Below are 26,960 nucleotides of genomic sequence, written 5' to 3' on the forward strand. Positions count from 1 at the left end.
TCTTTCATTAAATAATAGTTCCTGAACTAGAATATTTGTCGAGTAATTTCGTTTTTCACTAAAAAATCTAATTGGTCATTTTGCAACTAGTTCAATTCTAGTCACTCTTGAATTAGTATGGCTTATTTCATTAAAGAGCAGTTTATGAGCTAGAGTATTTGCTAAGTAGATTAACTTTTCTCTACAGAGATCTATTTGGTAACTCTGCAACTAGCCCAAGTATAGTCGCTCTCGAACTAGTATAACTTCATGCATCAAATATAAGTTCATGAACTAGAATGTTTGCTGTTTAATATCGCTTTTCACTGCAGATATGCGGTGTTTTCGTGCTTGCACAAGCATATATGCGCATTCATGCTTTGTTGCTTGCCGCCACTTTATCTTTACGCTACTTCCTCATAACTCAGCAAACATCAGCTTCGTTTAGCTGTCAAGTCAGTATTATTTTCATGAGGGTTGTTATGAGCTGCAATGCTGATAGTCTATCTGTCTGTCTAAATACGTACGTATGTATGTTTGCCTGTCTAAACATTCTACCACTTAAATTACATTGGCCTCCACCACTCTCCATATCACTCTCTCCTCCTCTCTCTCTCTTCCACTCCATGCTTAAGTTCTACTGCGCTTCATTTCCGCAATTTTTGCAATCAACAATCCCTTCTAGATATTCAAATCTTTGCTAGTCTCTCACCCTCACGCACTGCTTCACTTCTATCTATGTATTGATTGATTACCTTTACAAACATTCAAATTTTAATTTTCATAAACCATAAGCCATTCTGATTCTATTAAGTAAATAAATATTTTAGATCAACTTTGAATTCACTTCTTCGCTTTTGTGTTTCACAATCTTCTTACAAAATTAATTTCCTTTTACTTATCGTCATTCATTGTACATATATATTATTAATTCGATTTGTTGCCTTAAATTCATAGCAATTTGTTAACCTTCCCCCTACTTTAGCCGCTGTTCGAGTACTAACGACCTTTCGTCCTTTTGCGCTTTTAATCATTGATAAAAATGTCACTGCAATTACGTGCATACGCGTACTTACATATTTTTCAATGGCATGCGACAAATGTTGTTGACAGAAATCTGGACATTTTCATTACACCCAGCTGACTTTGACTGGAGTGTTCAATTGCTGGCAATCGCGTAGCGTTTGACTCTCGTCTCGCATATTCAGCTCGGGTTAGCAAGAGTATTCAAGCAAAAGCATTGCTTTGCTTGTATTGCAGCACTTAATATTTCAACATGCATTTGCTGGTTCTTTTTTTTACTTCATCCTGCAATCGTTATTGCTATCGCTGCTGTCCGCCCTTTCGTTGTGACATCTGTTGATTTTTTTGGTCTTCCTATTTTTATTCTTCAACCAGTGTCCTTTGTGTGAAAATGAAGAATAATTACAATGTCTGCCAGTGATTTTTTCTCGTCCAGCAAGTGGATATGGTGATGAAGTGCTTAGTTTCAGTTGGAGTACGAAAATTTATTCTATCAAGGATGGAGGCCGAAAAGCCTACAAAGCCTTTAAGAGATTCAAAATGTTTAAACAATTTCTTATATGTTAATCAAACTAGGCTGTGCAGGTTAGAAGTTAGGAATTTTGTAGAATTTCTTCTCCAATTTGTGGTGTAAAACTTGGTACTATTTCTCGAAGAGTTGTATGCCACCTCCGAAAGGTAGGCGTTTCTTAAGGAAGCTTTTTCAAAGAAATTTACATTGAGAACTGCACTCAGAGGTTTACCATTGCTTGCCAAGACGCCGACGGTACCATAGGTAATTAGGTATATTAAGAATTGGTAGCCAGTCGTGTGTTGAAGCAGTAGAAACTCGGTGTATAAGTTTAGATCGGCAACGTGCTTTTTATGAGTTTGGTATGATGGGCTTTGAATGAATTCTTATGAATTCCTGTACGGTAAATACTAACCTAAATAGTTCAGAGTACTTTTTCGTTGCATTCCGACGATTAATATTATCTAAATAAAGAGATCAAAAATATTCTTCTTCATTCAATAAATTTTGTTCAACAACTTTGGTACATTTTGAAGGCAAATGAATGCTTGCACGATTATACTCTTGGAAGTACTCGTCTCTATTGACGAAAAACGGTCTATCGAGGTATGTTTTGTACCATAAAGAAAAGCTTGCGAATACTTGAAAAGTAGATAATCGCAAGGTGTCAGGCTTGATTGCACGGTGAAGACGATGGAACTTCTAATCCAAGCTCTCGGAGCTTTTGGCGCTTGATTATAGATGTGGGGCCCAAGTTGTCTTGATAGAACACTCTACATACTCTTTCTATTCGCATATTCTGGGAGATTCCGGTCGGTCTCCTATTTCAGTTTAGTTAGTTTTTGGCAGCGGAAGTCCGAATTGAGTGTTTGGACCGATGTTAGGAGCAGCTCAAGGTCGGTAATTCATTTTCAATCCCACCAAAGAAAGAGCAAAACCTTCTTGGACATTAATCCGAGTTTAACGATTATTTCGGCCGGCCCACCACTATTTGGCGGCGTTCATTTTGTTCTATTGCGCATCCCAAGTTACCATTCGCTTCAAAAATGGGTCGACTTTGTTGCATTTTAGCAAAGAGTCGCAATCGTCAGTTGGTTCCAGAAGGTTTTTGCGTCAATTTATATGGCCCACATACATCGAACTGCTTCTTGAAACCACCCTTAAGCAAATAGTTCCAAACAGTTTTCAGACTAATCTTTAGTTCATAATGAAGTAAGTGTTCACAATTTCCCTGATTTGATCCATTAGTTTCGACGATAGGTGTACCGGAAGAGAATCGTTTGCCCCATCGCTTTGCTGTTGCGTGCGATACTGCACCCTTTTTTCCGACTGCCTGCTCCTATCTTTTCCCTCGGTCGTAGTGCTACTGAGGAACGTATCGAATTTTCGAAGCGATGCGATGTATGCATCACTTAAATACATTTAGAGGAATTTAGAATAATCAGACCATATGTATTATATTAAGTCTATAATTGACCTATTTGTATTAAACGTTTCTTTCCAACTATTTACCAATTCTGGCTAAAATATCTATGGCTTCTTTTTCGTCCTTTGCCAGGCTGGCAGCAAATTAGCCACTCAATGGTCTAAAAATTGTATTTGAATTGTTTTGAATGTCGTTTGCTAGTGAAATACGCACGTTACTCCTAGCAAAATGCGTTCTAAGAAAGCTGGTTTCCTGGTTTTAAACTTAATTTTTTTCTTTCTTGGATGTCGATGATATTTAATTATTTTTTGTCTTGGCGTTAGAAACAGATTTTTCGTGATTATTTATACCTGCTTTCGTACATTATTGCAAATACTTTTATGCCAGCGATCAGAAAAGTAACCAAGCTGAATCACTATGGGGGCATTCAATAATTCAGAAGGCATTTTGGCGTTACCGTTTCCATAGCCTAGTAACTGAGCTCCCGGAATCTGTGTCACCAGCATACCTTTTTTGGAAGACCATTTTTTGAAAGCGAATCTCGCATGGCCAAAAAAAAAATTATTTCTTAACAATAGATCAAAAAATAAAGTGCTGAAAACATAAATAAAAAATCTTTTTTCGTTTCCGTTTTACACGATTTTAAAGAAACCCTAGAAACACAATTTCAAATGAGGCGAGGGCCTAAATGAAGAGGGAGTATATTTTCTATCGAAAAATTGATTGTAGAAACGTATGTAAACTACTTTCAAAACTATTTAGCCGCAGAACCCTCTAAAAATTATATATTTGAAGACCCTAAGAGGATGAGATGGCGGATCACTTTCTGTGCGTCTGCCCGGCCTTCGCTCGAATTAGGCTTAGGTCTTTGGCTCTGATGTTTTAAGAAGCGACCACCTTGGATCCGTGGCAACTCAAGATCTCCTCAGATTTCTTCGGAGGCCGAGTAGATTTAAAAAAAATTAAAAAGGGAACCCGAGTGCAGTGCAATGAACTTCATGTTGTCTGAGTGCTGTACTTGCTATTTGTCTCGAATAAAAACAAAATGTCCTTAGAACAGCACACAAAGGTACATACCTAAAACTCTATCGAAGTTAGATCACTGGAACTCAAGGTAGTTGGAAAAAAAATTGGATTTTCAACCTGACCAACATTTTACGAACTCCAGAAATACGCAAATCATGTAGACATTTAGTACTATTTGTGTGGCGTGTTGTTTTAATACCCACAACTTTTCACAACAACACCTGCTCGTGTCAGATTTCTTTTCGTATATTTCCTTCCACTTAGAGTTTTTTGCAAAAAATTGCAATTGCCCTTTGGCAATTTAACGCTACAAAGCTACATTTCAAATCAAATTAATGCACACAACCCAGCTTAATTGAATGAATGTTGGAAATGTACAAGAAAAAGCCGAAAAAACCCAACAAAACTAGAAAGCAAATAATCGCAGAGAAGGCAGAAGCAAAACAGGGGGCGAAACATTTTCTTTTCAATTAAACACGTACCTAACCGAAAAGTATATTACTTGAAAAATTAGTCGAAGGCAATGGAAACAGAAGCAAATTGAACTAAAGAAAGACAAATGGCGTTGACACGCCCACTACTCAAGACTGCAGTAACACAAATTGATGGTTAACGCCCACCTTGGCAGGCACTGTGTAGTAGTTAAAGATAAACTACATACTTTTTGCGCTAACTGTTAAACACGCACTTATGGAATGGGAGTTGGAAAGAGCTGACAAAAGAAGTACATAGGGAAGAAGAAGAGGAAGCAAAGACAAGAACAAGACTAGGAAGTAGCCGTTGGCAAATTAAAGCTTTTTTCTCACTCACTGACAGCTGCAGTAACTGATACCGTAGCAACATAACAATACCTTGAGCAACAACAACAACAACTACAAACGCATAGCAATAACAATGACACCGCGTATAATAGCACACATGTGTCGCTGTAAGCATAGCGTCTCTTAATGCTCACCTCCTCCTTTAGACGGCTACACTGACTAGCACTCACTGTTCTCTGCACCCCCCAGTAAGGTTCAAGGATGCGTCTGCAGCCCGCAGGATATATGAATCCACCACTGACACTGGCATTGACGCAAAAATACTGGAGCGAAGAGTACAAGAGCACACACTGACAGATATGGGCCGGTGTGGCATGCAGTCATGTAGGCAGACGCAGACGGGAAGGCCGAAAAAATGAAGAGCAAAATATAATAATTGAGGAAAATCGGCGCAAACACAAGCACACGCATACTAAAGCGCACGCAAGGGCACTTACAGCAGCGCTTACCGTCATGCAAACTCATATGAATCTGGGTGTGGTTGTGTGTGTGTGTTCGTGCACGGCATTCCTTTGCAACAAAAAAATGTGATTCACATTTTTTCCGCTTTTTCGCTCACCCTCCACCCGTTTTCGCCCGCCCAGCGCCTAGCATTGCGTTGAAAGAGCATAAATCACTTGGCAGCCAGAAGCTGTAGAAAGTGGCAAATGAGGAGCGCAGCAGATTTTTGGCATCTTCACTTGTGCAAAGCTCGAAAAGTATACATACAGTAACAAACATACACACACACATACATGAGCATATACTGTCATGTATCGCATCTTTGTGTTCTCTTGCATGAATTTGTATGAATAGATTCCTCCTTTTTTATGTACCATTTTAGCCGGCCGGCATCTTTTTATTGATTTTCGAGGCATTCAATGTTTCTTGGTTGGTTTTTTTTAACACTCGCCGTCAATGAATGCCCTTTAACTCTCTGTTTGGCGGATAGTTGGCAGTTTGGCCAGTCTCCCAAAGTGTATTTTCCATGGCAAATAACGCAATACAGTTTGATTCGAAAGTATGGAAAGGGGCACTTATTAACCAGTGGAGGAATCGAAATTTATACGACACTAAAGGCAGCCCTATCTCTGGATCCATCGTAGTAAGATTTTGGTAGACTCTGCGAAAAAGGCATCACTGAATTTGAATAGCCAAAAGGTAAATCTGAAACTCGTAAACGGCGTCACTAAACTCACTCGTGCCGCAGATTTTTCACAGAATTCGTTACGACGTGTTCAGTAGTTAGAGAAAACTTCAAAATAAGAAAGAATAACCATTTTTATTTCATCAATTTATAAAATTTTAGTATTAAATTTAATGGAAATGTGAAATGGCATAGACAGAAGTGTGCTCGCATGTGATTGCAAAAAATTATAGCACTGAAGAATTTATGGATCTCATTTAGTGACGGAAATGGCGCAACACTTGGCCTAACCCCCTTTAGTACCTCAACCATATGCAGAAATGCTGATTTGTTCAATCGAAAATTTTTTACTAATTTGTAATTTGAAGCCTGTAGGTCAAAAATATAGTCTTTTAAAAAAGATTGAAAAAAATTATAACCGAATTTACAACCGAATGCGACAGTTGCCACTTCTGCCTGTGACTTATTTGTAGACTATTAAATATTGAACAAATAATTTTATAAATTAAAATAAAAAAACGACGCCATTTGACAAATCTTTCGTCTAATAGGCGGTTAAAGGAAGAAATAAATAAATCTTCCGTTAGAGTGATTAATTTTGTGCCACCTTGTACCGGGAATGTTTAAATAAAACAAAAGAAAGTTAAATTTCAGGCAAATTTATTTTATCTCTTTAAAAATATGGCCCGTCTGAAGCATCACACATGTGCCAAGGTTTAACCCAGTCCTCCTGGCACCCCTGGTAGGCCGACGAAGGGATGGCCTTCACCTCCTTCGTCACATTCTCTTTGATCTCCCGTGGTGGTAACTTCAAATTTGGAAACAAAAAGAAGTCGCACGGGGCCATATCAGGTGAATACGATGCCTGCACGAGGGTATTTACTTGGTGTTTGGTGCGATGGTGCGTTATCATTATGCAAAATCCAAGAATTGTTTACCCACATTTCTGTCCATTTGCGACGTACAGCATCTCTCAAACGCTTCAAAACGGATAAATAATATTCTTTATTGACTGTCTGGCCCCATGGAAGGTACTCATGGTAAACTGCGCCTTGACAATCGAAGAAAACAGTGAATTAAATATTCCCGGTCCTTTTTGATCATAGGGTATGTTGATATTATGGCTTTATAGTGCTACCTCTTAGCAATTGATTTTTGTGAACAGATTTTTTACTGCAAAATTGTGCACGGGGGCTATCATTTTCAACCGAGGGACGGCCATTATTTTTTTTTTTGTTTTTTTTTTGTTTTGAACTGGTGACTTTTTTCCACAGTAAAATTCCTGTGGACAAGCGAATGTTTGTAAGGTCTGCTTTGTCAATTCTACAGGCAGTCGCTAGTATATCGATGTCGACATAATTTACCTAATTTAGTACACTTTTCGTTTTTTGGAAACTTTAATATGTACCTAAAGACCTCGCTTTTCCTATATTTCGGCAGATGTTGTTGTTGTAGCAGCATAAACATTAACTGTGCTTATACGAGGAATGCTGCTGAAGTGACTGTCCTTGGCCGGATATAAATCCGGGTCGTTCCGGTTACGCAGAACTGACTGTCGTGGGAACGATCTTAGCGCTCGCTGATTTATAGTTAGTATCCACTTGGGCATTCCAAGCATGGACTGCTGTCAAGCACAATTCTAAGAAGCTATGCTGTGAATTATACTCGATCCTATTAACTTATGTGCAATCCTCTCTCAACCTTTCTCAAGTCTATGCAAATTCACATTGCCTTGTATCATTGCAAATCCACATCAACTTATTTCTCTTGTTACCTTTTTTCAAATAATCTGTCCGTCACATTGAGCTGTAAATGAAACGTAACATCCATTCATCTTTCACAAACTCTTATCTTTCATTATTTAGGTGTGTCACATTTTCTTCAAATTTAAATGTTTGTTTGCTTTTCATTTCACCTCTCAGCTTTGAAACGTGTGTCTATTGAGGCGTGTAGAAAAATGAAAAAATAAGTTTCACCGCCCTCAAACAAATAAACACTCACAGCATTTTGAAGCATTTACTCAACCACAAACCTACCTACATATCTATGTATGCATTTGACTTGCTATGTATTTGTCAAACAGCTGTGGCATTGCCGCATTGGCATTATCAATAAGGCAACAGCGAGACACCAAAGTTTATGGAAGGTGACAATCAGCCAAAGTTGATGTGGCATTTGAAGCTTCACGCTTTCTTCTGTTTCGGTTTTTGCCTTGCTGAATTTTTAAATTTGCATAAAACGCATATATGTGTATGTATGTACGTAGTTACTTTTTGAAATATGAACCTTTCTGGGCGACTGCATTAAGTCACAACTCAACCTACAGCTACCAGCGCTATTTCTCTGCCCTACCTTCTGCAGTTGGGTTTATTAAAAAGGAAAGCAGCAGGTAATCTTTTTCTGTTATTCGCATATTTTGCCCATATTTCTTTGCCACTTACACACATAAATTTTTACTTAAAAACAACGACTTGAAAGTAAATATTAGGCAACAAACAGCAATGAAAGTGAAGCGTAGAATTCTATAGGTGAAACACAAAGGGGTGGAGTTAGCCGATGTGAGCGCAGGTAAAAGATGAAAAATTATTTTTGCAACATTAATGCAGCAGTGGAGCGTATAAAGCGAGGTGCTTATTATAAAATAGCAAAACCGAAAACGGGGAAAAAATATAAGAATACAGCAAAAAACATTAAAAGGCGCACGTAAATCTAAAAGAAAAAAAAACGTGAGTGCTTCACTCTTATTATGCTCAGCTTGCGCTCAACCCCTCAACCTGCACCACTGTTATGGCTTTGCTACTTAATTTTTATGCTAGACACACGGCAGCAGCTCCACGCGCTTTGTTTTTATTCCGACATTTTGCTAATGTTGGCTAAGTATGTGTACATGTATGTGTGCGGTGTGCATGTGGCTGGGCACCACGGGTCGTATGAGTAACTTAAGCAGCCACATTGCCGCACACACTCACTTTGCCTTTTGCTATTGCCCTAATGTTTGTGGCATTGCTAGCGGCTACCTCTTCAAATATGCGCCAAACAAATCATTCCTTTTGTTATTGTTTTTGTTGTGTGAGTTGCCAATGTTGTTTATTGTCTGCCGGCACATTTGCTGTGGCGTAAATTTTTGTTTACATTCTTTTGATTTTGCTACCTTGCAGCGCTAGCTGGTTTTTGTCTCAAATGCGACTTTGCGCTTGCCAGCGTAGATTTTCTTTCATACATTTTGATATTTCTCTTGTGCGTGTGTGTGTGCCGTGTATTTATTTTTTCATTTGTGTTTTTCGCAGCGCTTCTTCGAACTTTCCTTATTTTGGTGCTTAGAATTATTAATATTTTTTTATTTGGTAGAGTACGCTTGCTTTTGGGTTGTCATAATTTTTGATTGTCATAATGCGGTACGCCTTGTTGATGCTTACTTGTATGTGTAGGTTTTTTGTGATTGAGGAGACAGAAGGTGTGCAGTGATGGCACGTAGAGTTGGCTTTTAACGTACATTAGACCGCTGATTGTATGCGATTGATTATAAGAATATTGTATACAGTTTATTTTGGTAGTTGTTTACATCCAAATTGCAACACCGAATACTTCCAATCGCATCTACGAGTATTATTGAATATTTTTGTGTCTTTATTTTATTTCGAAACTCCTCAAACATATTAGGCGTAGCATTTCTTTGATTATAATTTCACGCACTAATAATGGCACTGAATAATGGGCCTTCACTATCAGGTCTACGTTATTGAAACTACGTGGATTTATGTCCAGCTAAAAAGTTTCATTACAATTTTATTCGGCATACAAAACCCTTCTGGTCTTATTACAATCCCACATATAAGAATTATGTTGCATTAAAATAAATTTAAATAAATTAAATTAAAATGTAATTTAAAAAGGGTGTTTAAAGGCAAATGCTATTAGCTATGGTCAATTTGCGCACATTAGCCTTCACATAGTACAGCCCCCCACTATAGAAACAATCAGCTGAGTGTGAGCAGCTGAAAATTAAATGTCCGATTTTCACGTGTATTTTGGAATATCTTTGAAAAAAGTAATCAAAGCAAACTATAATGTAAATAATCATATTTACGGCCGACGCCTAATACTAGAAATGCTCGCTAGTGCAAATGTCGAACAATACGAATGCAACAATTTGATAATTTTATAATACCAACAGCGCAAAATTTTTCAGTGCTCGATACTGCAATCGTAACTTTTCTCCGTAGATTTTGGTTACTTGCTCATTATTTTTATTCAAGTTGGAAATTAAAACTAAAATTTTTATTAAAATTAAAAATAAAAGTAATATTAAAATAAAATGTGAGTAAAAATTAAGATTAAATCTAGAACTAAACAAGTAGAATAAAACCGATTTTTTAAATAAGAACAAAAATACAAAATAAAACCAAAAATAAATTTAGATTTAAAAAAAGCAATGAAATTTAAATTAAAACTATCGCCATTAACGGATTAAAATTAAAGTAAAAATTTAAATTAATTCAAAATCAAGTTCAAATTTATATAAAATTACAATAGTAAAATCAAAAGTAAAACCGAAACTACAATTAAAATTTAAATTAAAATAAAATTTCAAGTATGAACAAGAAAAATTGAATAAAAAAATGCATAAAGTTTAAAGTTAATGAACCAAACTTAATAAAATTTAATTTAGTTAAAAGTAAAATAAAGTTCAAAATCAGGTTCAAATTAGAACTAAAATTAAAATTAACTAAAAATTAAAATAAAAAAATTTAATCAAAGTTAAGTTTTAAATTAAAATTAAACAAATTTTAATTAAACAAAATTTAAATTGAAAATCAAGTTCAAATTATTAAAAAATAGAAAATTCAAATTAAAACTAAAACCGAAACTTAAATAAAATTTGAAGTTAAAATTAGTGATAAAAAATTTTAGGTACTTAAAATTAAAAAGTTCAAATTAGAACTAAAATCAAATTAATTAAAAACCAAATTAAAAATAAATAATTAAAAACAAAGTTAAAACTAAAACTAAAAAAATTCTATTTAAAAATCAAGTTGTAATTAAAAACAAAAGTAAAATTCAAACTAAAACCGAAACTTAAATAGAATTTACAATTAAAATTTCTAATGAAAAATAATTTACTTAAAATTAAAAAAGTTTAAATTAGAACTAAAATTAAAATCAACTGAAAATCAAAATAAAAGGAATTTAATTAAAATTAAAATTAAAATTAAGAATAAAAAAATTAAAATTAAAATTAAATCAAAAACCGACACTAAAACTAAATTTGAAATTGAACTTTCTAATAAAAAACAATTTGCTTAAAATTCAAATTAGAACTAAACTTTAAATTAATTAAAATCAAAATAAAAATAAAAAGAATTTAATTAAATTAAAATTATAACTAAAAATTAAAGTTTGATTTAATAAAAAATGCATAAAATTAATTTAAAAAAAAAACTAAAAAAATTCAAATTAAAAATCAAGTTGTAATTTAAAAAAAGTAAAATTCAAACTAAAACCGAAACTAAAATTAGATTTAAAATTCAAATTTTTAACAAAAAAAGTGTTTACCTAAAATTAAAAAAGTTTAAATTAGAATTAAAATTTAAGTTAAATAAAAATCAAAATAAAAAAATTTAACTAAAATTAAAACTCAAATTAAAATTTAAAAAAATTTAAAGAATAAAAAAATAATTAACTAAAAACAAATTTAAATTAAAAAATTTAAGCTCAAATTAACATTAAAACTGAAATTGAATTTAAAAATGAAAATTTTAGCGTAAATTAAAAATGCAACTTAGAAAATTATAGTTAAAAATAGGGTTTTTCAAAAAGGGCGGGTAGATGTTGAAATGGAATAAAATGGCGTTTGCTGTGTGGCACGTAGCGCCATGCTGCTGGAACCACATGTCGTCTAGGTCCACATGGTTCAATATGGGCCATAAGAAATTGGAAGGGCCACCACGTCTACCGAAAAATGGGCGCAATGCGCGCAACGTTTGCGTTAATGAACACTTATTTTGATAATAAAGTTTTATCATTTGAAAGTGCTGTTCAATCGTGTAACTTGCCATGATGATTTGGCATAAACAACTGAATAATAAACAAAAGATTTGACAGATGTCACCAAAACAAAATGGCTGCCACAGGGCGCCAAAATCGGCCCGCGCCAATTGAAAACCCCTTTATTAAGAAAATTAAAGTAAAATTTAGTTAAAAACTATAATTAAAAATAAAATGTAAGTTGAAAGTAAAATTGAAGTTCAAATTGAAACTTAAATTAAATTAAAATAAAATCTATAACTAATTAAAATTTAATTTTAAATAAAAATAAAAAAGTAATTAAAGTAAAAGTTAACCCTTTGCGGTCCTACTAAATTCGAACATGGGTGTCGTACCGATCCGTTTAATTTCTATTGAAAGAGCAGTGATATGCATATATTGAAGTTTATGAAGTATAAACAAGATTTATTAATTCTATAAGTAAATAAAGTATAAAAAGAGTATGATTCTTCGCTGCGGTGGCTGAAAATGGATATACGACCGCAAAGGATCAAAACTCAAATTAAAATTAACGTTAAGTTCAGTTGAATTTAAAAGAGGATTTTACATTATTTAAATTAGAAATTAAAATTAAAAATGAAATTAATAAAAATACTAAAGGTGACAACATTAAAAATAATAAAATTTAATTTGAAAATAAAATAAAAAAATTAAATTAAAATTAAATCTACAATTCACTTCAAAAATAAAATTAAAATCCAAATTAAGAAAACTACTTACAACTCAAACAAAATTGAATAATAAAATTTATAATATGTAAATATAAAATTTAAGTTCAAACAAAAATTAAAAATTAAATTAAATTTAAATAAAAATAAACAAATTATTTAAAATAAAAGTTCAGATTAATAAATATTAAATTTAAACAAAAATAAAAAAATTATTTAAAATAAAAGTTAAAATTAATATATTTAAATGTTAAAGGTAAAAACCAATACAACTAAAATTAATATCGTATTTAGAGTCAAAATTAAATTCAAACTTAAATTAAAATCAGTAGGTATTAAAAATGCAATTGAAACTAACTCTACATTACATTTAAAATTTAAATGGAAATTGTCATAAAATTAAATATAGAAACCAAATTAAACCAAAACAAATTTTTTCTTAACATTTTTTATGTTTGCGTAATGCGTATTTAATTTATTTTTATTTTGAAATGAGCTTTTGCAATGAAAATTCTTCAGCCAAAACCTCTCCTATTACCAGTTTCGACTTTTTAACCTGACACCCCACATAAATTAAATTTTGTTAAAAGCTCAAAAAACATACAAAAAAATAGAAACAAACTGCCTTCCCAAAACTCCCGCAATATACATCATTTATCATAAACAAACGCAGTCGGCGTACCCACCAACATTGAATGACAGACAGAAATGCTTATCAGAGAAGGGTTCCACTGCGCGTATATCGCATTTCACTGTCACACCATTTATTTTATACTTTTATCTTGTTCAAATTTACATTTTTTTCAATATTCAAGGTATTGCTATTTTGTATATATGTATATAAGCGTATGTACATTTGTATGTGCGCGTTTTTAACATTTCGTTTTGTCAAGTCAAAATTTAAACTGCCGCACTTCGAAATGAAAAATGAAAGCCGGACACTTCAGCCCAAAGGGTGCTGTTTGCAAGCCAAAATTGCAATAGCGACAAAGTTGCGTTATCTGCAAAAAAAAAAAATACCAAATACAGAAACAAAAACGAATTATCAAAAAACATCAAAGCGCTGCGACATTTCGTACGCCAGGCGAGATCATTGAATAACGGCTTAAATGAATAAAATTGGGACCCAATTTAAGGCATGGAATTTCAAAAAGCCTAAACGCAGGGCTATTTTTTAGGCATTTCTCTACCTGTGAATCCTGTGTATAGAAAAGCGTTACCCTTATTTTGTTGCCAAATAATGCTAAAACCTTTTTGCTAGAATTTCCCTTGCAGTGACATGGCTCTGACTGGCTGACTTGTTGTTGCTATTGTGTCTGTCCTTGGCAACAGCTGCTCTAACATGACGGCGTTAATGACAACGTATTCATGACTTTGTCAACTGTTTTGCTGTTTTTCTACTTCCATATTTTTCTTTGGCCCGAACTCAGTTTAATTCTTGGCAAATCAAAATATTTTCATTTTGTGAACTTTTTTCTTAACGTTTTTATTTAGTTGTATATCCACTTGCAAAAAGTTGTTGAAGTGAGCAGTGATGCTTGCCAATGCTACAAAGGAATATAGGCGATCAAAAGGGTGGGGCATTCTCCTTCATGACTGACTGTCTACATTTGACGGCTTGCGTTCGCATCTAAAAAAATCGACCACGGCAGCCCTTAAGCGTTAAATACTTTTTTGTGCTGTTTTTCATTACTTTGTTGTCGTTGTCATTGACTCTTTTTTTTTATTAGTTAACGTCGCTGTTTTTAAAATATTATTGGTGATCAGCTAATAGGATTTTTGTAATGTTGCACTAAAGGATTATTATTACAGAAAAGTTATATAAATTTCTATAAAAAAATTGATATAAAAAAAATTTATAAATAATTGGCGCGTGCTCTTCTGATAGGTGTTTAGACGAGCTCCTAGTCCTATTTGTGGCGTGCGTCTAGATGTTGTTTCACAAATGGAGGGATCTACAGTTTTAAGCCGACCCCGAAGGGCAAATGATTTTTTATGAGGCGTTTTTCATGGCAATACTACACTCGAAAGCTTGCCATTATCTGTCAGGCGACCGCTATTAGAAAAAACAACAGTTGCTATTTCGTGCACGTATATTGTGTACCAGAAAGTTTTCTAGAAATTCTAATTAAAAACCATGGAACTGTGATGAAAAATTTGTGGAGTTTTTCTAATTTGTATATAAAGTTTGGATCTTGTATTTATATGGGTTTCGTTAGATAATGATCAGGTTGGTTGGTTGGTTGATTAAAGTAGTGATTCATCCAAAACCCAACTAGTACTTCCTCACCACTCTGTTGCCATATCCTCTCTAGCAACTGGTTTAAGGTTGACAGCATGACTATATCCAGTCTGTGCGGTACAGAAACCTTATTAGGTTTCATGCATGCCCATTTTGGGCATCCCTTCCTTTCATATGTGTATGTTTGTGGTCGTAGGTGGGCCAAACGTTCTGCTAACTTTGCATGTTGTCTGGTCCCTTCATCTATGATACATCCCGCGATTTGTAGATATTTTAAGAAAATTGTAATCTTGATTGCTCCCAGTGATGTGAATACCGATTCTGCTAGAACTTCATTCATGGCAGATGCCCCTCTTACCAGTTAATCTGCTTTTTCGTTCCCTTCAATGTTCCGATGTCCCGGGACCCAGATGAAGATACTTTTCTGGTTTTAACTGAAGGTGGTGAGGCTATTCTTATTTTGTTCCACCAGTTTAGAGGTTGTTGTAGCCGAATCCAGTGCCTGGATTACAGTTTGACTATGCGAGAGAATAGCGATATTACTCTTAAAAGAGAAATCTACAATTAGTAACCTACAAACTTTCGCCTGCAAGACACCGCAAGTATTGAGAAGGCGCACAGATTTTTCAATTCTAAGTCTATGAGAATATATACCAGCTCCAACACCGAAATCTATTTTAGAGCCATCTAGACTGTAGTGTCCAAGTGGTTTAGTGAGAATCCCTTATTCCATAACCTCTAAGATGGAAAGAAAGTGGCGAAATTCCTGTTGAATGTTACCGTCGGGGTGATATAATCAGTCCTCTCGGAGGTAAACTGAAGTTGTCGCAATAATATACTGGCATGGCTATGAGTTTTTCCTTCCAGCGAACCGCTTCATTTAAACTAAATGCACTCATGGTTGCCATCTTCTTGACATGTAGATCTATCGGAGTGACGTGTGTCAGTGCATTAAGAGCCTCCCTAGGGCATGATCTGATTGCACCGACTGTTACTGCATAGGCTGACCTTTTGCCTATTCTGCCAAGTAATTTGGTGTCGTAGTCTCTCTCTAGAGCTTTCCACCAAACAATGATCTACTTTTATAAATTATGAACATTTCAACAAAAAAGGAAGAATAGTCAAAACTGTTGGAAATGTTGCTGTGAAATCGTTTATAATATATATAATAAAAATAATATAACATAAATAATATAATATAATATAATATAAACGATATATAATCGTTTAATCGCAGGCTGTAGTACTTCATATGAAGGAATCATTTTTGCTTGACTATTATTATACGAGTAGTATGTGCATCATCAGCATCAAGACGCACACCACAAATAGGAGGAGGAGCTCGGCCAAACGCCCAAAAAAGGGATGTACGCGCCAGTTATAAATATATATAAATATAGTTATATATTCTCCAAATTAACATGTTTCTAATAAAATATTAACAAAAAATAATTTCGATATTCATACTCACATACATTTAGCATATTTTAATGCTCTTAAAACACATTTTATTATGTATCTTTACACACTCTGATCCCATTAGAATTACATAAAATCCCACTTAAATTCAACATGCCAACAATCTTTACTCACTCACATATGGTTTGCTTTTCATCTTTCCAGTCACGTACATCTCTGGTCTCCAGTTCGGATGGTGGCATTTTGGCCGAAGGCGAAACCTCGAGCGAAACATCACGCGGCACCGACGAATGCCCGCCCTGTGATTTGGGCCTGATGGAGCGTCTGCTGCTGACACATCCTGTATGGTTTCTACCCGGCATACAGCGATCCGGTGCAGTGCATTTTCTACAAGGCAAAGAGGAGGGGGTAAGTACGCACACATTACAAAATGAGAAGAAACAAAAGAGAAAAAACAATACAAATATGTATGTTGACTACGCTTTAATACGAAAATATCAAAAATAAAAAAATTGAAAAACAAAAAAGGAGAAAAAACGGCAACTGCAACAACAATGTACACAAACAATTTTTAATTAGCCAAATACTTTTATGTTTGAAGGGAAATGGAGGCTGACTTGATAAGTTCAAACAGCGAACTGCTGGCGTGCTGTGCTTTACATTACAATACTTAAAAATAAAGAACGTAAAGTTTTCGTTAAAAAGTATTGAAAAAATGTCAAAGCACTTTTATGTGGCTGCTGCAGCTAGACCAACGACTGCAGTGACTGCACTCGGCAGTTAAGCCCACAAAAGCTTCAATATGGCATTTGCGCAAATTAATGTAGTGAATGGCGATGGATTTTGCTGAAAATTTATTAGCGAACTGCCAGGCAGACAAAGGCGAATATTGCCGCCTCAAAGCACAAAGGCAAATTAGTTTATGCGGCTTTGTTGTGCAAAAATATTTTATGAACTTATTGCAGAGCAATTTTGATAATAACAAAGCCACCAGTAGTAGCATCAATAACTACAACAATAATTGCAAAATAGAAAATATGATGAGCTGTCAGTTACAGCAAAAGCCGCAAAGCCTTTGTCTACAAATTTTTGGATTTATTACAATAACTAAAACGTTGGCAAAAAAAAGTTTTTATTTTGTGATGCAACTATTATTTACGGGATCCTTCTTTCGAAAACTAAAAATAGCTAGCCAAAGCTTAGATGGCAATGGGTTGAGGTGACTGCCGGCGCTAAGCTGCGACCGGGCGATTTGTTAAGGAGTAAGGCCCATCTGATGGCATTTAAATTAATCCGAAAATATTAGACATGGAACTTTTTCACATGGAGCTTAACAAATGACCGACAGGGAGACGCCGCTGTTAAAAAAAAAAATTTGCCAAATAAGAGCATTAAAAAATTTTTCTTTTGGTGAAAGATATGAGTCAAAAAACTTTATAGAACATTTCATAAAGGTTGATAAATTATCTACAGGGTGACACAGCCAATAACGAAACATTTTGGAAAATAAGAGTACTTATAAAAATTGTTTTTAATAAAAGTATTGCTTAAAATGTATAAAATATTGATAAATTATCTACAGGGTGACGCAGCCGTTAAAAAATAGGAGCACTTAAAATATTTATAAAACAGTTATTAAAGGTGGATAAATTATCTACAGGGTAAAGAAACCAATAAAAAAAATTGGAAAATATATTAGGAGCACTTAAAAACATTTTTTATACGAATATTTAATAAAAAAAAATGTATAAAACAGTTATTAAAGTTTGAAAAATTATCTACAGGGTAACGCAGTCGTTAAAAGGAAAAATTAGGAAAATAGAAACACTTAAAAACTGGTTTTTATAAAAATGTTAGTCAAAAATTAATAATACGTTTATTAAAGGTTGGTAGGGTGCCTGAATCCTTAAAAGAAAAATTTACGAAAATAGGAAGCCTTAACAAAATTTTTTTTTGACAAAAATTCTATTTAAAAAAATTATTAAAGATTGATAACTTATTTATAGGGTGCCGCAGTCGGTAAAAGAAAGATTTAGGAAAAAAGGAGCTCTTCAAAAAAATGTTCCTGGTAAAAGTATTAGCTAAAAAAATTTATAAAAAATGAATTAGAAGTTAATAAATAGTCTACAGGATGACGCAGCCGTAAAAAAAGTTTTTTGGAAAATCGAAGGACTGAAAAAAACATATTTTTATAAAAATATTAGATAAAAAATGTATTAAAGGTTGATAAATTAGCTACAGGGTAACGCAGCCGCAAAAAAAAATGTTGGAAAATAGAAGCCCCGAAAAATTTTTTTTTTTTATAAAAATATTAGTTAAAAAATGTACAATATTAAAGGTTGTAAAATTATCTACAAGGTGACGTTGTTGTTAAAAAAAATTTAAAAAATACGAGCACCTTAAAATTTTAATTTTTTTTTTTTTAATTAACCAATCGAAAGAAAACTACGGCTCTCTAGATAGAATATATTTTCCAATCGGTTGAAAATAGTCTGCAAAAACACCTCTTGAGAAATCTAGTATTTCGAAAGACATAAAAAAAGATTTAAAAGTTACCTCTACGCTCTTCTGCAGCACTGTCTTCAAATAGCCATAAGTTCTATAATTACTTAGATATAATATTTTTATTACTATTTTTTCATAAATTCAGGGTGGTCTTATCCCTTAAGGTGTGAAACATTTCTGAAGTGCGAAAAATCAAGGATTTTTTTGAGATTTTTGCTTTTCGCTCTACTAATAAAGCAATCAATCAATCATTTTAGTGTCCTGTTAATAACAAAATGAGGAATATACGGATTTTTTTTTTTTTTTTGTTTGATAGGTTTTGAAACATGACTGTACCGAATGGTACACACGCACAAACGGTGGTCACCTCGATAGCTTACTCTGTCCCATAATGGCACTCCAAATGCTGTCATTTAAAGAAATAAGTGACATACGCGGATTAGATTAGATTCTGTTTGAGGTTGGCACCTCGACTTCATGGACCTCTGTGCCCTCTACTCATCACAGTACCTCATACGAACCCAGTGCCCTTATTAAATTTAACATGAAGCTGGGTTAGACTGAGCATATGTACCTTTCTTCTGGTTGCAATCGGCCGACATGTCTCAATCTTCTCCGCGCTATAGCCTGCACTCAAGGATAAGGTATATGGGAGTCTCCGGAGATCGGTCGCAGAAATGCCACGAGTCAGTGGGGCATATCCCAATACTCTGCAGATGACCGCTCCGTATGCAAGGTCCTTTGAAAATGCCCGTGAGCGTTCTCAATTCCTTGAGGCGGGTTATGAGTTTTCTAAACATCTTTTTTCACATTAGATCAACTTTGATCTAAAGAGAGGGAAAAGCCAACTTAAACAGAGCAGGCGTGCATAGAAGCTTTTTATAATATGGATAAATATGGGCGCTCCATAAGGAATGAGTAGAACGTGCAGGAATCGAATTGTCGCTCTCCGAGGCAATTTAAGAACAGAAAGTGGTCTGTTGTAGTCGGAGTTCGTCTACTGTTGGACCAAATGGTATTTCTCTCACCGAACTTAGGACCATAAGTAACCTCAGCCTTTTTTTTTTTTTTTCAATTATAAAAATGGTTCTATTGAAAAATGTAAACCTGCATAAACATACGTATATATGTATTTTTATGTCTGAGTTGTATTGGATTAAATGCTTACTTAAATGAAAAAATTTATTTCGTTTTTATTTACTACATTTTTCTTTTCTTTTTTTTGTTGCCTATGAAATAAGGCATCTAGAAAAAATGTAATAAATGCGCTCTGCTAGTAAAATAAATCAAAAGCATCAAGTGTTCTTGTGTGCGTGTGTTGGTTGTGGCTGAAATTTGCACTCAATTTGCTGAAATATTTGCACAAATTACAATCAATTAACGAAACAAACAATGTTGAATGCCACAATGACAAAGGGGGGAGTGGTCCAAAGGATGTAGGAACTCATGTATGCATGGTTGCATATTCTGGATTATACATACATACAAATATGTAAATAATTAGTCATAGCAGAGTGTAGAGATAAACCTATAAACTTACAAATTTTCGCTCAACAACCCCTGCAGGGATTAGCCAGAAAAGAGGCTGCCCATTTGTGGCCTAGAAAAGGGTAATTTTCCCCACTCATTGAGGAACTAGAGGAAAGGCAAGCAGATCACACTGGGGATGCAGAACTGGAGTTCTGGAAGGAAGAAAATGGAACCGCCAGACATTTACTGTCATCGAACCTGAGCACTGATGCTTAAGCGGCACAAAAACCTAGATAAAGATATTTTATCAGAGGGGGAAATAAAACTTAATGAAATAGGGCAAATCATCACCATCGTTTTCTGTTTATCCCATTGCAGCGAGGGCCTAAAATGGGAGAGAAATACTCTGAATGCATGAAAAGGCACAATAGATCTTTCAGGTCTCATTTCTAAGTCCACTTATAAATCCCTGTAGGGGGAACTTAACTACAATAGTTTTAGCTCAAAACTCTGCAGGTACAAAAATTCTGGTTGTAACTAAGTTCTCTAATGCGAAGAAGAAATATTTTCATTCCTTACGAGATATCGTTTAAGTTAAGCACCTATAACTATGATGATTGAAAGTAGCAGTATCTGACGGCACCTTTGATCATGTTTCTGACATTTTCGATTTAAAAAAATATATAAAGATCTCTCAATCCAGTCATGCCTTTATAGTGACAAATGACTATAGCAGATACTCTTTGATTCCGAATATGAATAGTTTGCTCATTACCCTACCTGTCTAGCCGAAAACAATTATTTTGGCATGAGATTGAAGACTTTTGAGCATTTTTAAAATGATCCGATTTAGATCAAATGTGCGCCATTTTTTTTTGATAACTTATTATTTTTAAGGTAATTTCATTATGCTTCCTTCTTGAAACATTTGTCCCTTTTAGCAGAAAACTGGGACAGTAGATTTTTACAAGTTTCTCGTGAGGCTAATATTTCCTTAGCAAAATCTTTCGCCATAGTCAGAAATGGGTGACACTTACAGAGTGCTAGGTCCGAACTATGTATAAGATGAATATTCATCCCGAACCTCCCAACTAAACTTCCAAAGCTTTTAGACGAGCCACTATCGGGTTGTGTATATGGCACGGCGTTGTCCTGAGATAACACAATTCCTTTCTTATGGACAAAATCCGGAAAATTGCGTGCATCAGATGGTCCAATTGTTAACAACACAGTTCCGAATAACAATTTTACCTTAAGGGAGCAACTCTTAGTAGATGATTCCCTGCAAATCCTAATACACACAGCATAACTCCTTACTGATCATCCATCCTGGCTTAGCCATCATTTACGCCAGTTCAGTGCAATTTGACACGAACATTTTCGGCTGGTCTACGATCGTAAAGATCCACTTTTCATCCCCAGTAATTATCGGCATCAGAAATTGGTATATTTTAATGCGATTCAGCATAGTTGAGAATTCGATTCATGGGGTTTTTTACTCTCTGAAGTAAATTTCACTCTTTGGTAAATTCAACTAACGTTTCTAAGGAACTTCTAAAGTGCAATTGCTTGTTCTAAAATATATTTACTGTTTTCTAAAATAGAATTTAATAATTTCAAGGGGTTTTCTGAAGTACTTTTAATGATTTCTGAAGTTCTATTGGTGTAAGATGTAGTAATGAACCAGTGGATTTGCCTGCAGGGTTACTATGAAGCGCTATAAAAAATGGCAAAAGCATTAATTGTCGGTTAAGCTACATATGCATTTATTTATGTAGACAAGTGCGTATATATACATATATTATATAGAATATAAATATATCAGGAGTTGTAATTAGCACAAGCAAATAAATATACAAATTAGAGAATAAATGTGAATCAAAAATTCCTGGAACCATTGGTTTTTTCGTCATGGGTGGGCTTTTTGGATTAAGTTAATTCTAAGATATTCAATAAGGAAGTATCTGGATTTTTCAATGGCAATAGCAACCATATAAATAATTCTGAAAGTACATCATAACTTTTTTACTAATTAACAAATGAAAATCTTTATTTCGACCTTTACGCGCTCCATTGCTTGTCTGTTTGCATACTGCAGGAGTCTTGTTTACAAGTGTCAAATATGATTGATGTACGACGCCATTAGCAAAATTTATAAATTTTCCGATAGGATGATTAATTTTGCGCCACCTTGCATTCATTAATGGCATTTTTTTTACAATATGCAGTTGCTGATCGCTGAAAAGTACTTAAAAACAACCAAAACGAATTTAAATGCAAATATTTTTACAATTGAAAGGTCTTTCTGGGAGTTTTTATGTGCAAGGCATCCGAATTTATATGTTATTTTTACTAAAAATGGCAGCTAGGGTGCACTTTGGTGCAAAAAACATGAAAAATAACGCATTTAAACAGATTTTTTTTTTTGTTGAATGTCATAAAATCGGATCTTATGCTTATGCTTATTTTTTTCGGTATTATCGCGGAGGAGCCTATCCTGACCGCTAATCACCTCTATGACGTAACTATGAGGTAAATATAGCCCAGCCCCTGCGGCTCACAACGGACCCATTTTGTGGGCTAAGTAGCATCGCTGTCTCTATGTGCGATGCGGCTGCCAAACCTAACCTAACCTTTATTATTTTCATTAAAGTAAGCACAAATAGTTTTTATTTCTCATTATCCTTCTACCTGCTATTCATATAATAATAAGTAAAATCACCAATCACTTTTTGCTACTTTCCTCCTTCAACAAGCAATACAAATCTGCTTTACTCTGCGATTTTCGGTTTGGTTTTGACTTCACCCCCAATTAGAATTTTCTACTCCAAAAACTTGAATAAAATGATGATACATATGAAAGATACATACACTTACACATACATACATACATAATGAATAGATAAGACTTTTCTGGTAGTAAAATCCAAGGGTATGCTTTGTGTTCAAGCAGCCAGCGCAAATAATTGAAATGCTCGCTGAATGACTGAATCCTCATCGCCTTTCCTGAAATGTCATTATTTTGATGTAGTATTCGTCCAGGTATTTAATTGAAAGTCTATACTTGCTATGATGTTGAAGAATTCACAAAGTATCAAGCACACACACACACACAAACATACCCGCCAAGAGCGTATACATTCATATGTAAGTGAGCACAAATTCCTGTCCACATCAGCAAAAATCGAAACAAAAGAGCGCTTCCTCATTGTTTGTAAAATTTCCCTGCTGCTGCATTAACAGTGTTGACAACAACAGCAAACCGCAGCGCAATCAAACAAAAGCAATAACAACATGAAATTCCTCACCAGCAACTGTAATTATCACTGTGGCAACACTGATTGCGCCTTTTGTATTGTTTTGTTGCCCAATGGCTCATTGAAGCAGACGAATTGTGTGCGAAAGAAATATTACATATGAGTATATGTCTGTGTGTGCGCATATAAGTTTTTGCATAGCACTGGCTTGACATGCCCATTGCTATTGTGGGCAGAGATTTAATTGTCGTGCCAATAGACAGGATATTTCATTAAACACATGTCGGTCGGCATGCAGTTGATTCGACTCGATTTGCGTGGCATGGATGGGCGGGCGAGTGAAGGTATAAAGTGCTGATGTGCGTATTATTTAAATATCCGTTGATTTGGCGGACTTTAAAAATGCGAGTATAATTTTTGATGACGCTTCAGAGCAAAATTTGTCGTTGGGTATAGATATTTTTTTGGAAACACAATCCTTTCTTATTTCTGAGTGCAGAAAAATTAAATGCTGTTTGCAAAAATCTCTGAACTTAAAATTTTCTATTATATTGTTGAATATTTTAAATATATTTCAAAGTGCATATGAGCGATTTCATGTGAAGTAATCCAAGTATTTTGGTCATAGTCTTAAATTTTTCGAAAATAGGTTTTGTGACGGCGGCCAGTAAAACAATATTTTCAGCTATTCCTTTTTGTTGGTTCACCTAAATCTACGATTTATTTCAATTCAAAACAATAAATAGAATTCAGTTTCATTATTTTTATTTGAATATATAAGCTAAAATATTTACATTCTTGCGAACGCCAATGTTCGACTGCTTTGTACGAGAATGGAGGATGAAGAGAGAAAACGGTGTTGGACTTTCACGAAGAGTGCTGCGCAACTAGGCTAACGGAATTCGCCGTTTACTTTTACGCCATTTGTGACTCAACAGTTTATTTGTAGTCTTGAGTGTAATCAAGGCGAATCTATTAAAGGTGGTATTGGTAAATCAGCTGAGTTCTTTTTTTCTTTCGCCGTATCCATGTGGCTGTCAGCTCAGAATGAATCAAAGCGAATTGATTATTTGTTTTCTAGTTTCTCAATGCTTTGCTTTGGCAATCAAACGTACAGAGCAGTGTTGTTGGTCTAGTACCACCACCTTCAATGGATGGCCTTCAGTGTAATAAGCAAATTTTGGAAAATTTAAAATTTTTTAGATTTATTGTTTGCTGAAAATTTTAGTGTGAAGTTTTAAAGAGTCAAATATCTGCGATTATTTTTAATATTTTTTAGCATTTAGGTTTTTGTTTTTACTTTTTAGGATAAATGACACTAGTTGAAAAAAAATTTTCGATGAAAATAAAACAAAAAATTTTTGTTAAGTAAACATCTTTCGTGTAAGATTAAGAAAAATACATACGTACATAATATGATATATTCCTTCAAAAACGATGCGCAATAAGTACATTTTAGTGCATTTTAGGACTAACTAAGTTCGACCATGCATTAAAATTTCAATATAATCTTTAGGTCGTGGGTAGCTACAGAAGAAGTATTGTACAATTAATAATCCAATCCTTTTTTTTATAATAAAAATACTAATTTGCTGGGTATAGCATCTGACATAGTGTCTGACAAATGGAATTTACAGATTATAATTATTTTTTTTTTTTTTGCGGATGAGGGAGTTTAAAATGCCTAATGCATCATCAAAGGTGTCGCCGCAGCAATGGTATGTCCGGTGAATAAACACCTATCCCTCGTTTGGAACCGTCGCCCACTCTGGACCTGCTTTCGCATTACTTCAGAGTTGCGTTTCATCTTTCTCATAACAAAGGACTATGTCTATGTGCCTGCGTCCAGGTCCCGCTTTTTTATGTGGATAATTCTTTCCGCGAAACTACTGATGATCGCATATGTTTCTTCGCTACTTAGCATCTTGTCGATTACGTTTTCAGTGATTATGTGACCCATTCGCCAGCGTTCGACGTTCTTATTCCCAACGCATGCATTGGAAAAAGGTGTGTTCAGCGTCATCCTCGGCTGCGTCGCCGTATATGCGTGTGGGATGTTCGCATTTGGATTGTATAAAAATTCACTTCACCAAAGTGCCGGCTGTTCCATGTGGCGACGTCTTTTATGGGTGTAGCCGTCCATCTGTCGCATATTTCGTTAATCCAGCGGTATTGCCATTGTCTGCGCACGCTACAGGTCTGCTAGCTCTTTCTTCCATTCTCTCTTTCTTTAATGCCCATAACGTTTTCCTTTCAAAAGCTAGTAAATCTATCGCTATTGAACCGCTTATTATTTGAACAGCTGGCTCTGATCCTATGCGGTATGCAGAAACTACTCTCAGGGCTGCCGTTCATTGTAACGATGCTAAGAGCTTACACCGGTGATTTTCCTTCAGCGCTTTTGCCCACACTTCAGCTCCGTATAAGGGAACGGAGAGGGTGGTAGCCATCATTATTTCCCGTTTCCTTTGGGTGGGACCCCCTTTGCTAAGAGCTTACACCGGTGATTTTCCTTCAGCGCTTTTGCCCACACTTTAGCTCCGTATAAGAGAACGGAGAGGGTGGTAGCCATCATTATTTCCCGTTTCCTTTAGGTGTGACCCCCAATGTTTGCTCTCAGTCTACTGAGTAGGGTTGTCATCTTAGTGACTTTCTCGGCTGCTAATTATCAAAAATCAACCAAAATTCTGAGCTGCTTCAAACATGTTTTTTGTTATACTAAAATTTGTTATTGGCTTGGATAAGAAAAGAAATCAAAGCTGTGTTCTGAGTGCTAGGTGTTCAAGATGTTATTATTTCACAGCTGATTTTAGTTTACTCAACTGCATTCGTCTCCTGAGTAATGCATACATTTCTTGTACAGGTAGAATTTTAGAAGCTATTTATCCAAAAAACTTACAGAGGTGTCAACAAATGTGGCGATTTTGTAATACTTTTCTTTATGTCATATAACTTTACGAGACTATTTGAAACAAATAATCATATATTTTTTCTTCTTGGTTCTTCTGGTTTCTTTTCTTATAATACCCCTAACTACTTTTACTTCTGTCAACGATTGGCTCGTAAAAAATCAGAGAATATGAAATCTGTAAAATCCCTTGCATATTCTTGTGGGCATTCTGCCAGTGCCATTACAACTTGAATTTCAATTACAACCGTAACAGAAAACCCGCTCCAACATATTTGCTATGTCTAATTATGCAGCCATTTGCCATTGCTTTCGCCTTTTGTCCATTGCGTATGTTCGAGAGCTGCATTACTACGTAAAAAATGAGCCCCAAAGTAAGGAGGAGAAAAATATGCAGGCACAATGTAACTAGCGACAAATGTGTGTATGTGTAGTGAGATAACTGTTAGTGTGCGCATGTCGTCCCTCATTAGGCTGACCAGACGCACAAACGATTGTGACTGTTTAGCCGTAAAATAGACATAAAAGAAGAAA

General features: G+C 34.7%; 1 protein-coding gene across 1 annotated transcript in view; it reads left to right on the plus strand.

The window, feature by feature from the left end:
* Nucleotides 1-26,960, plus strand: part of LOC128858746 (protein sprint) — a 217,658-nt gene that overhangs the window by 101,692 nt on the left and 89,006 nt on the right. The window contains exon 3 of the mRNA XM_054095236.1: nt 16,491-16,694. Within this exon, the coding sequence (XP_053951211.1) occupies nt 16,491-16,694 (204 nt within the window). The remainder of the gene's footprint in view (nt 1-16,490; nt 16,695-26,960) is intronic.

The sequence above is a fragment of the Anastrepha ludens genome, chromosome 3, assembly GCF_028408465.1.
Source record: "Anastrepha ludens isolate Willacy chromosome 3, idAnaLude1.1, whole genome shotgun sequence".
In the NCBI taxonomy this organism is placed as follows: domain Eukaryota; kingdom Metazoa; phylum Arthropoda; class Insecta; order Diptera; family Tephritidae; genus Anastrepha; species Anastrepha ludens.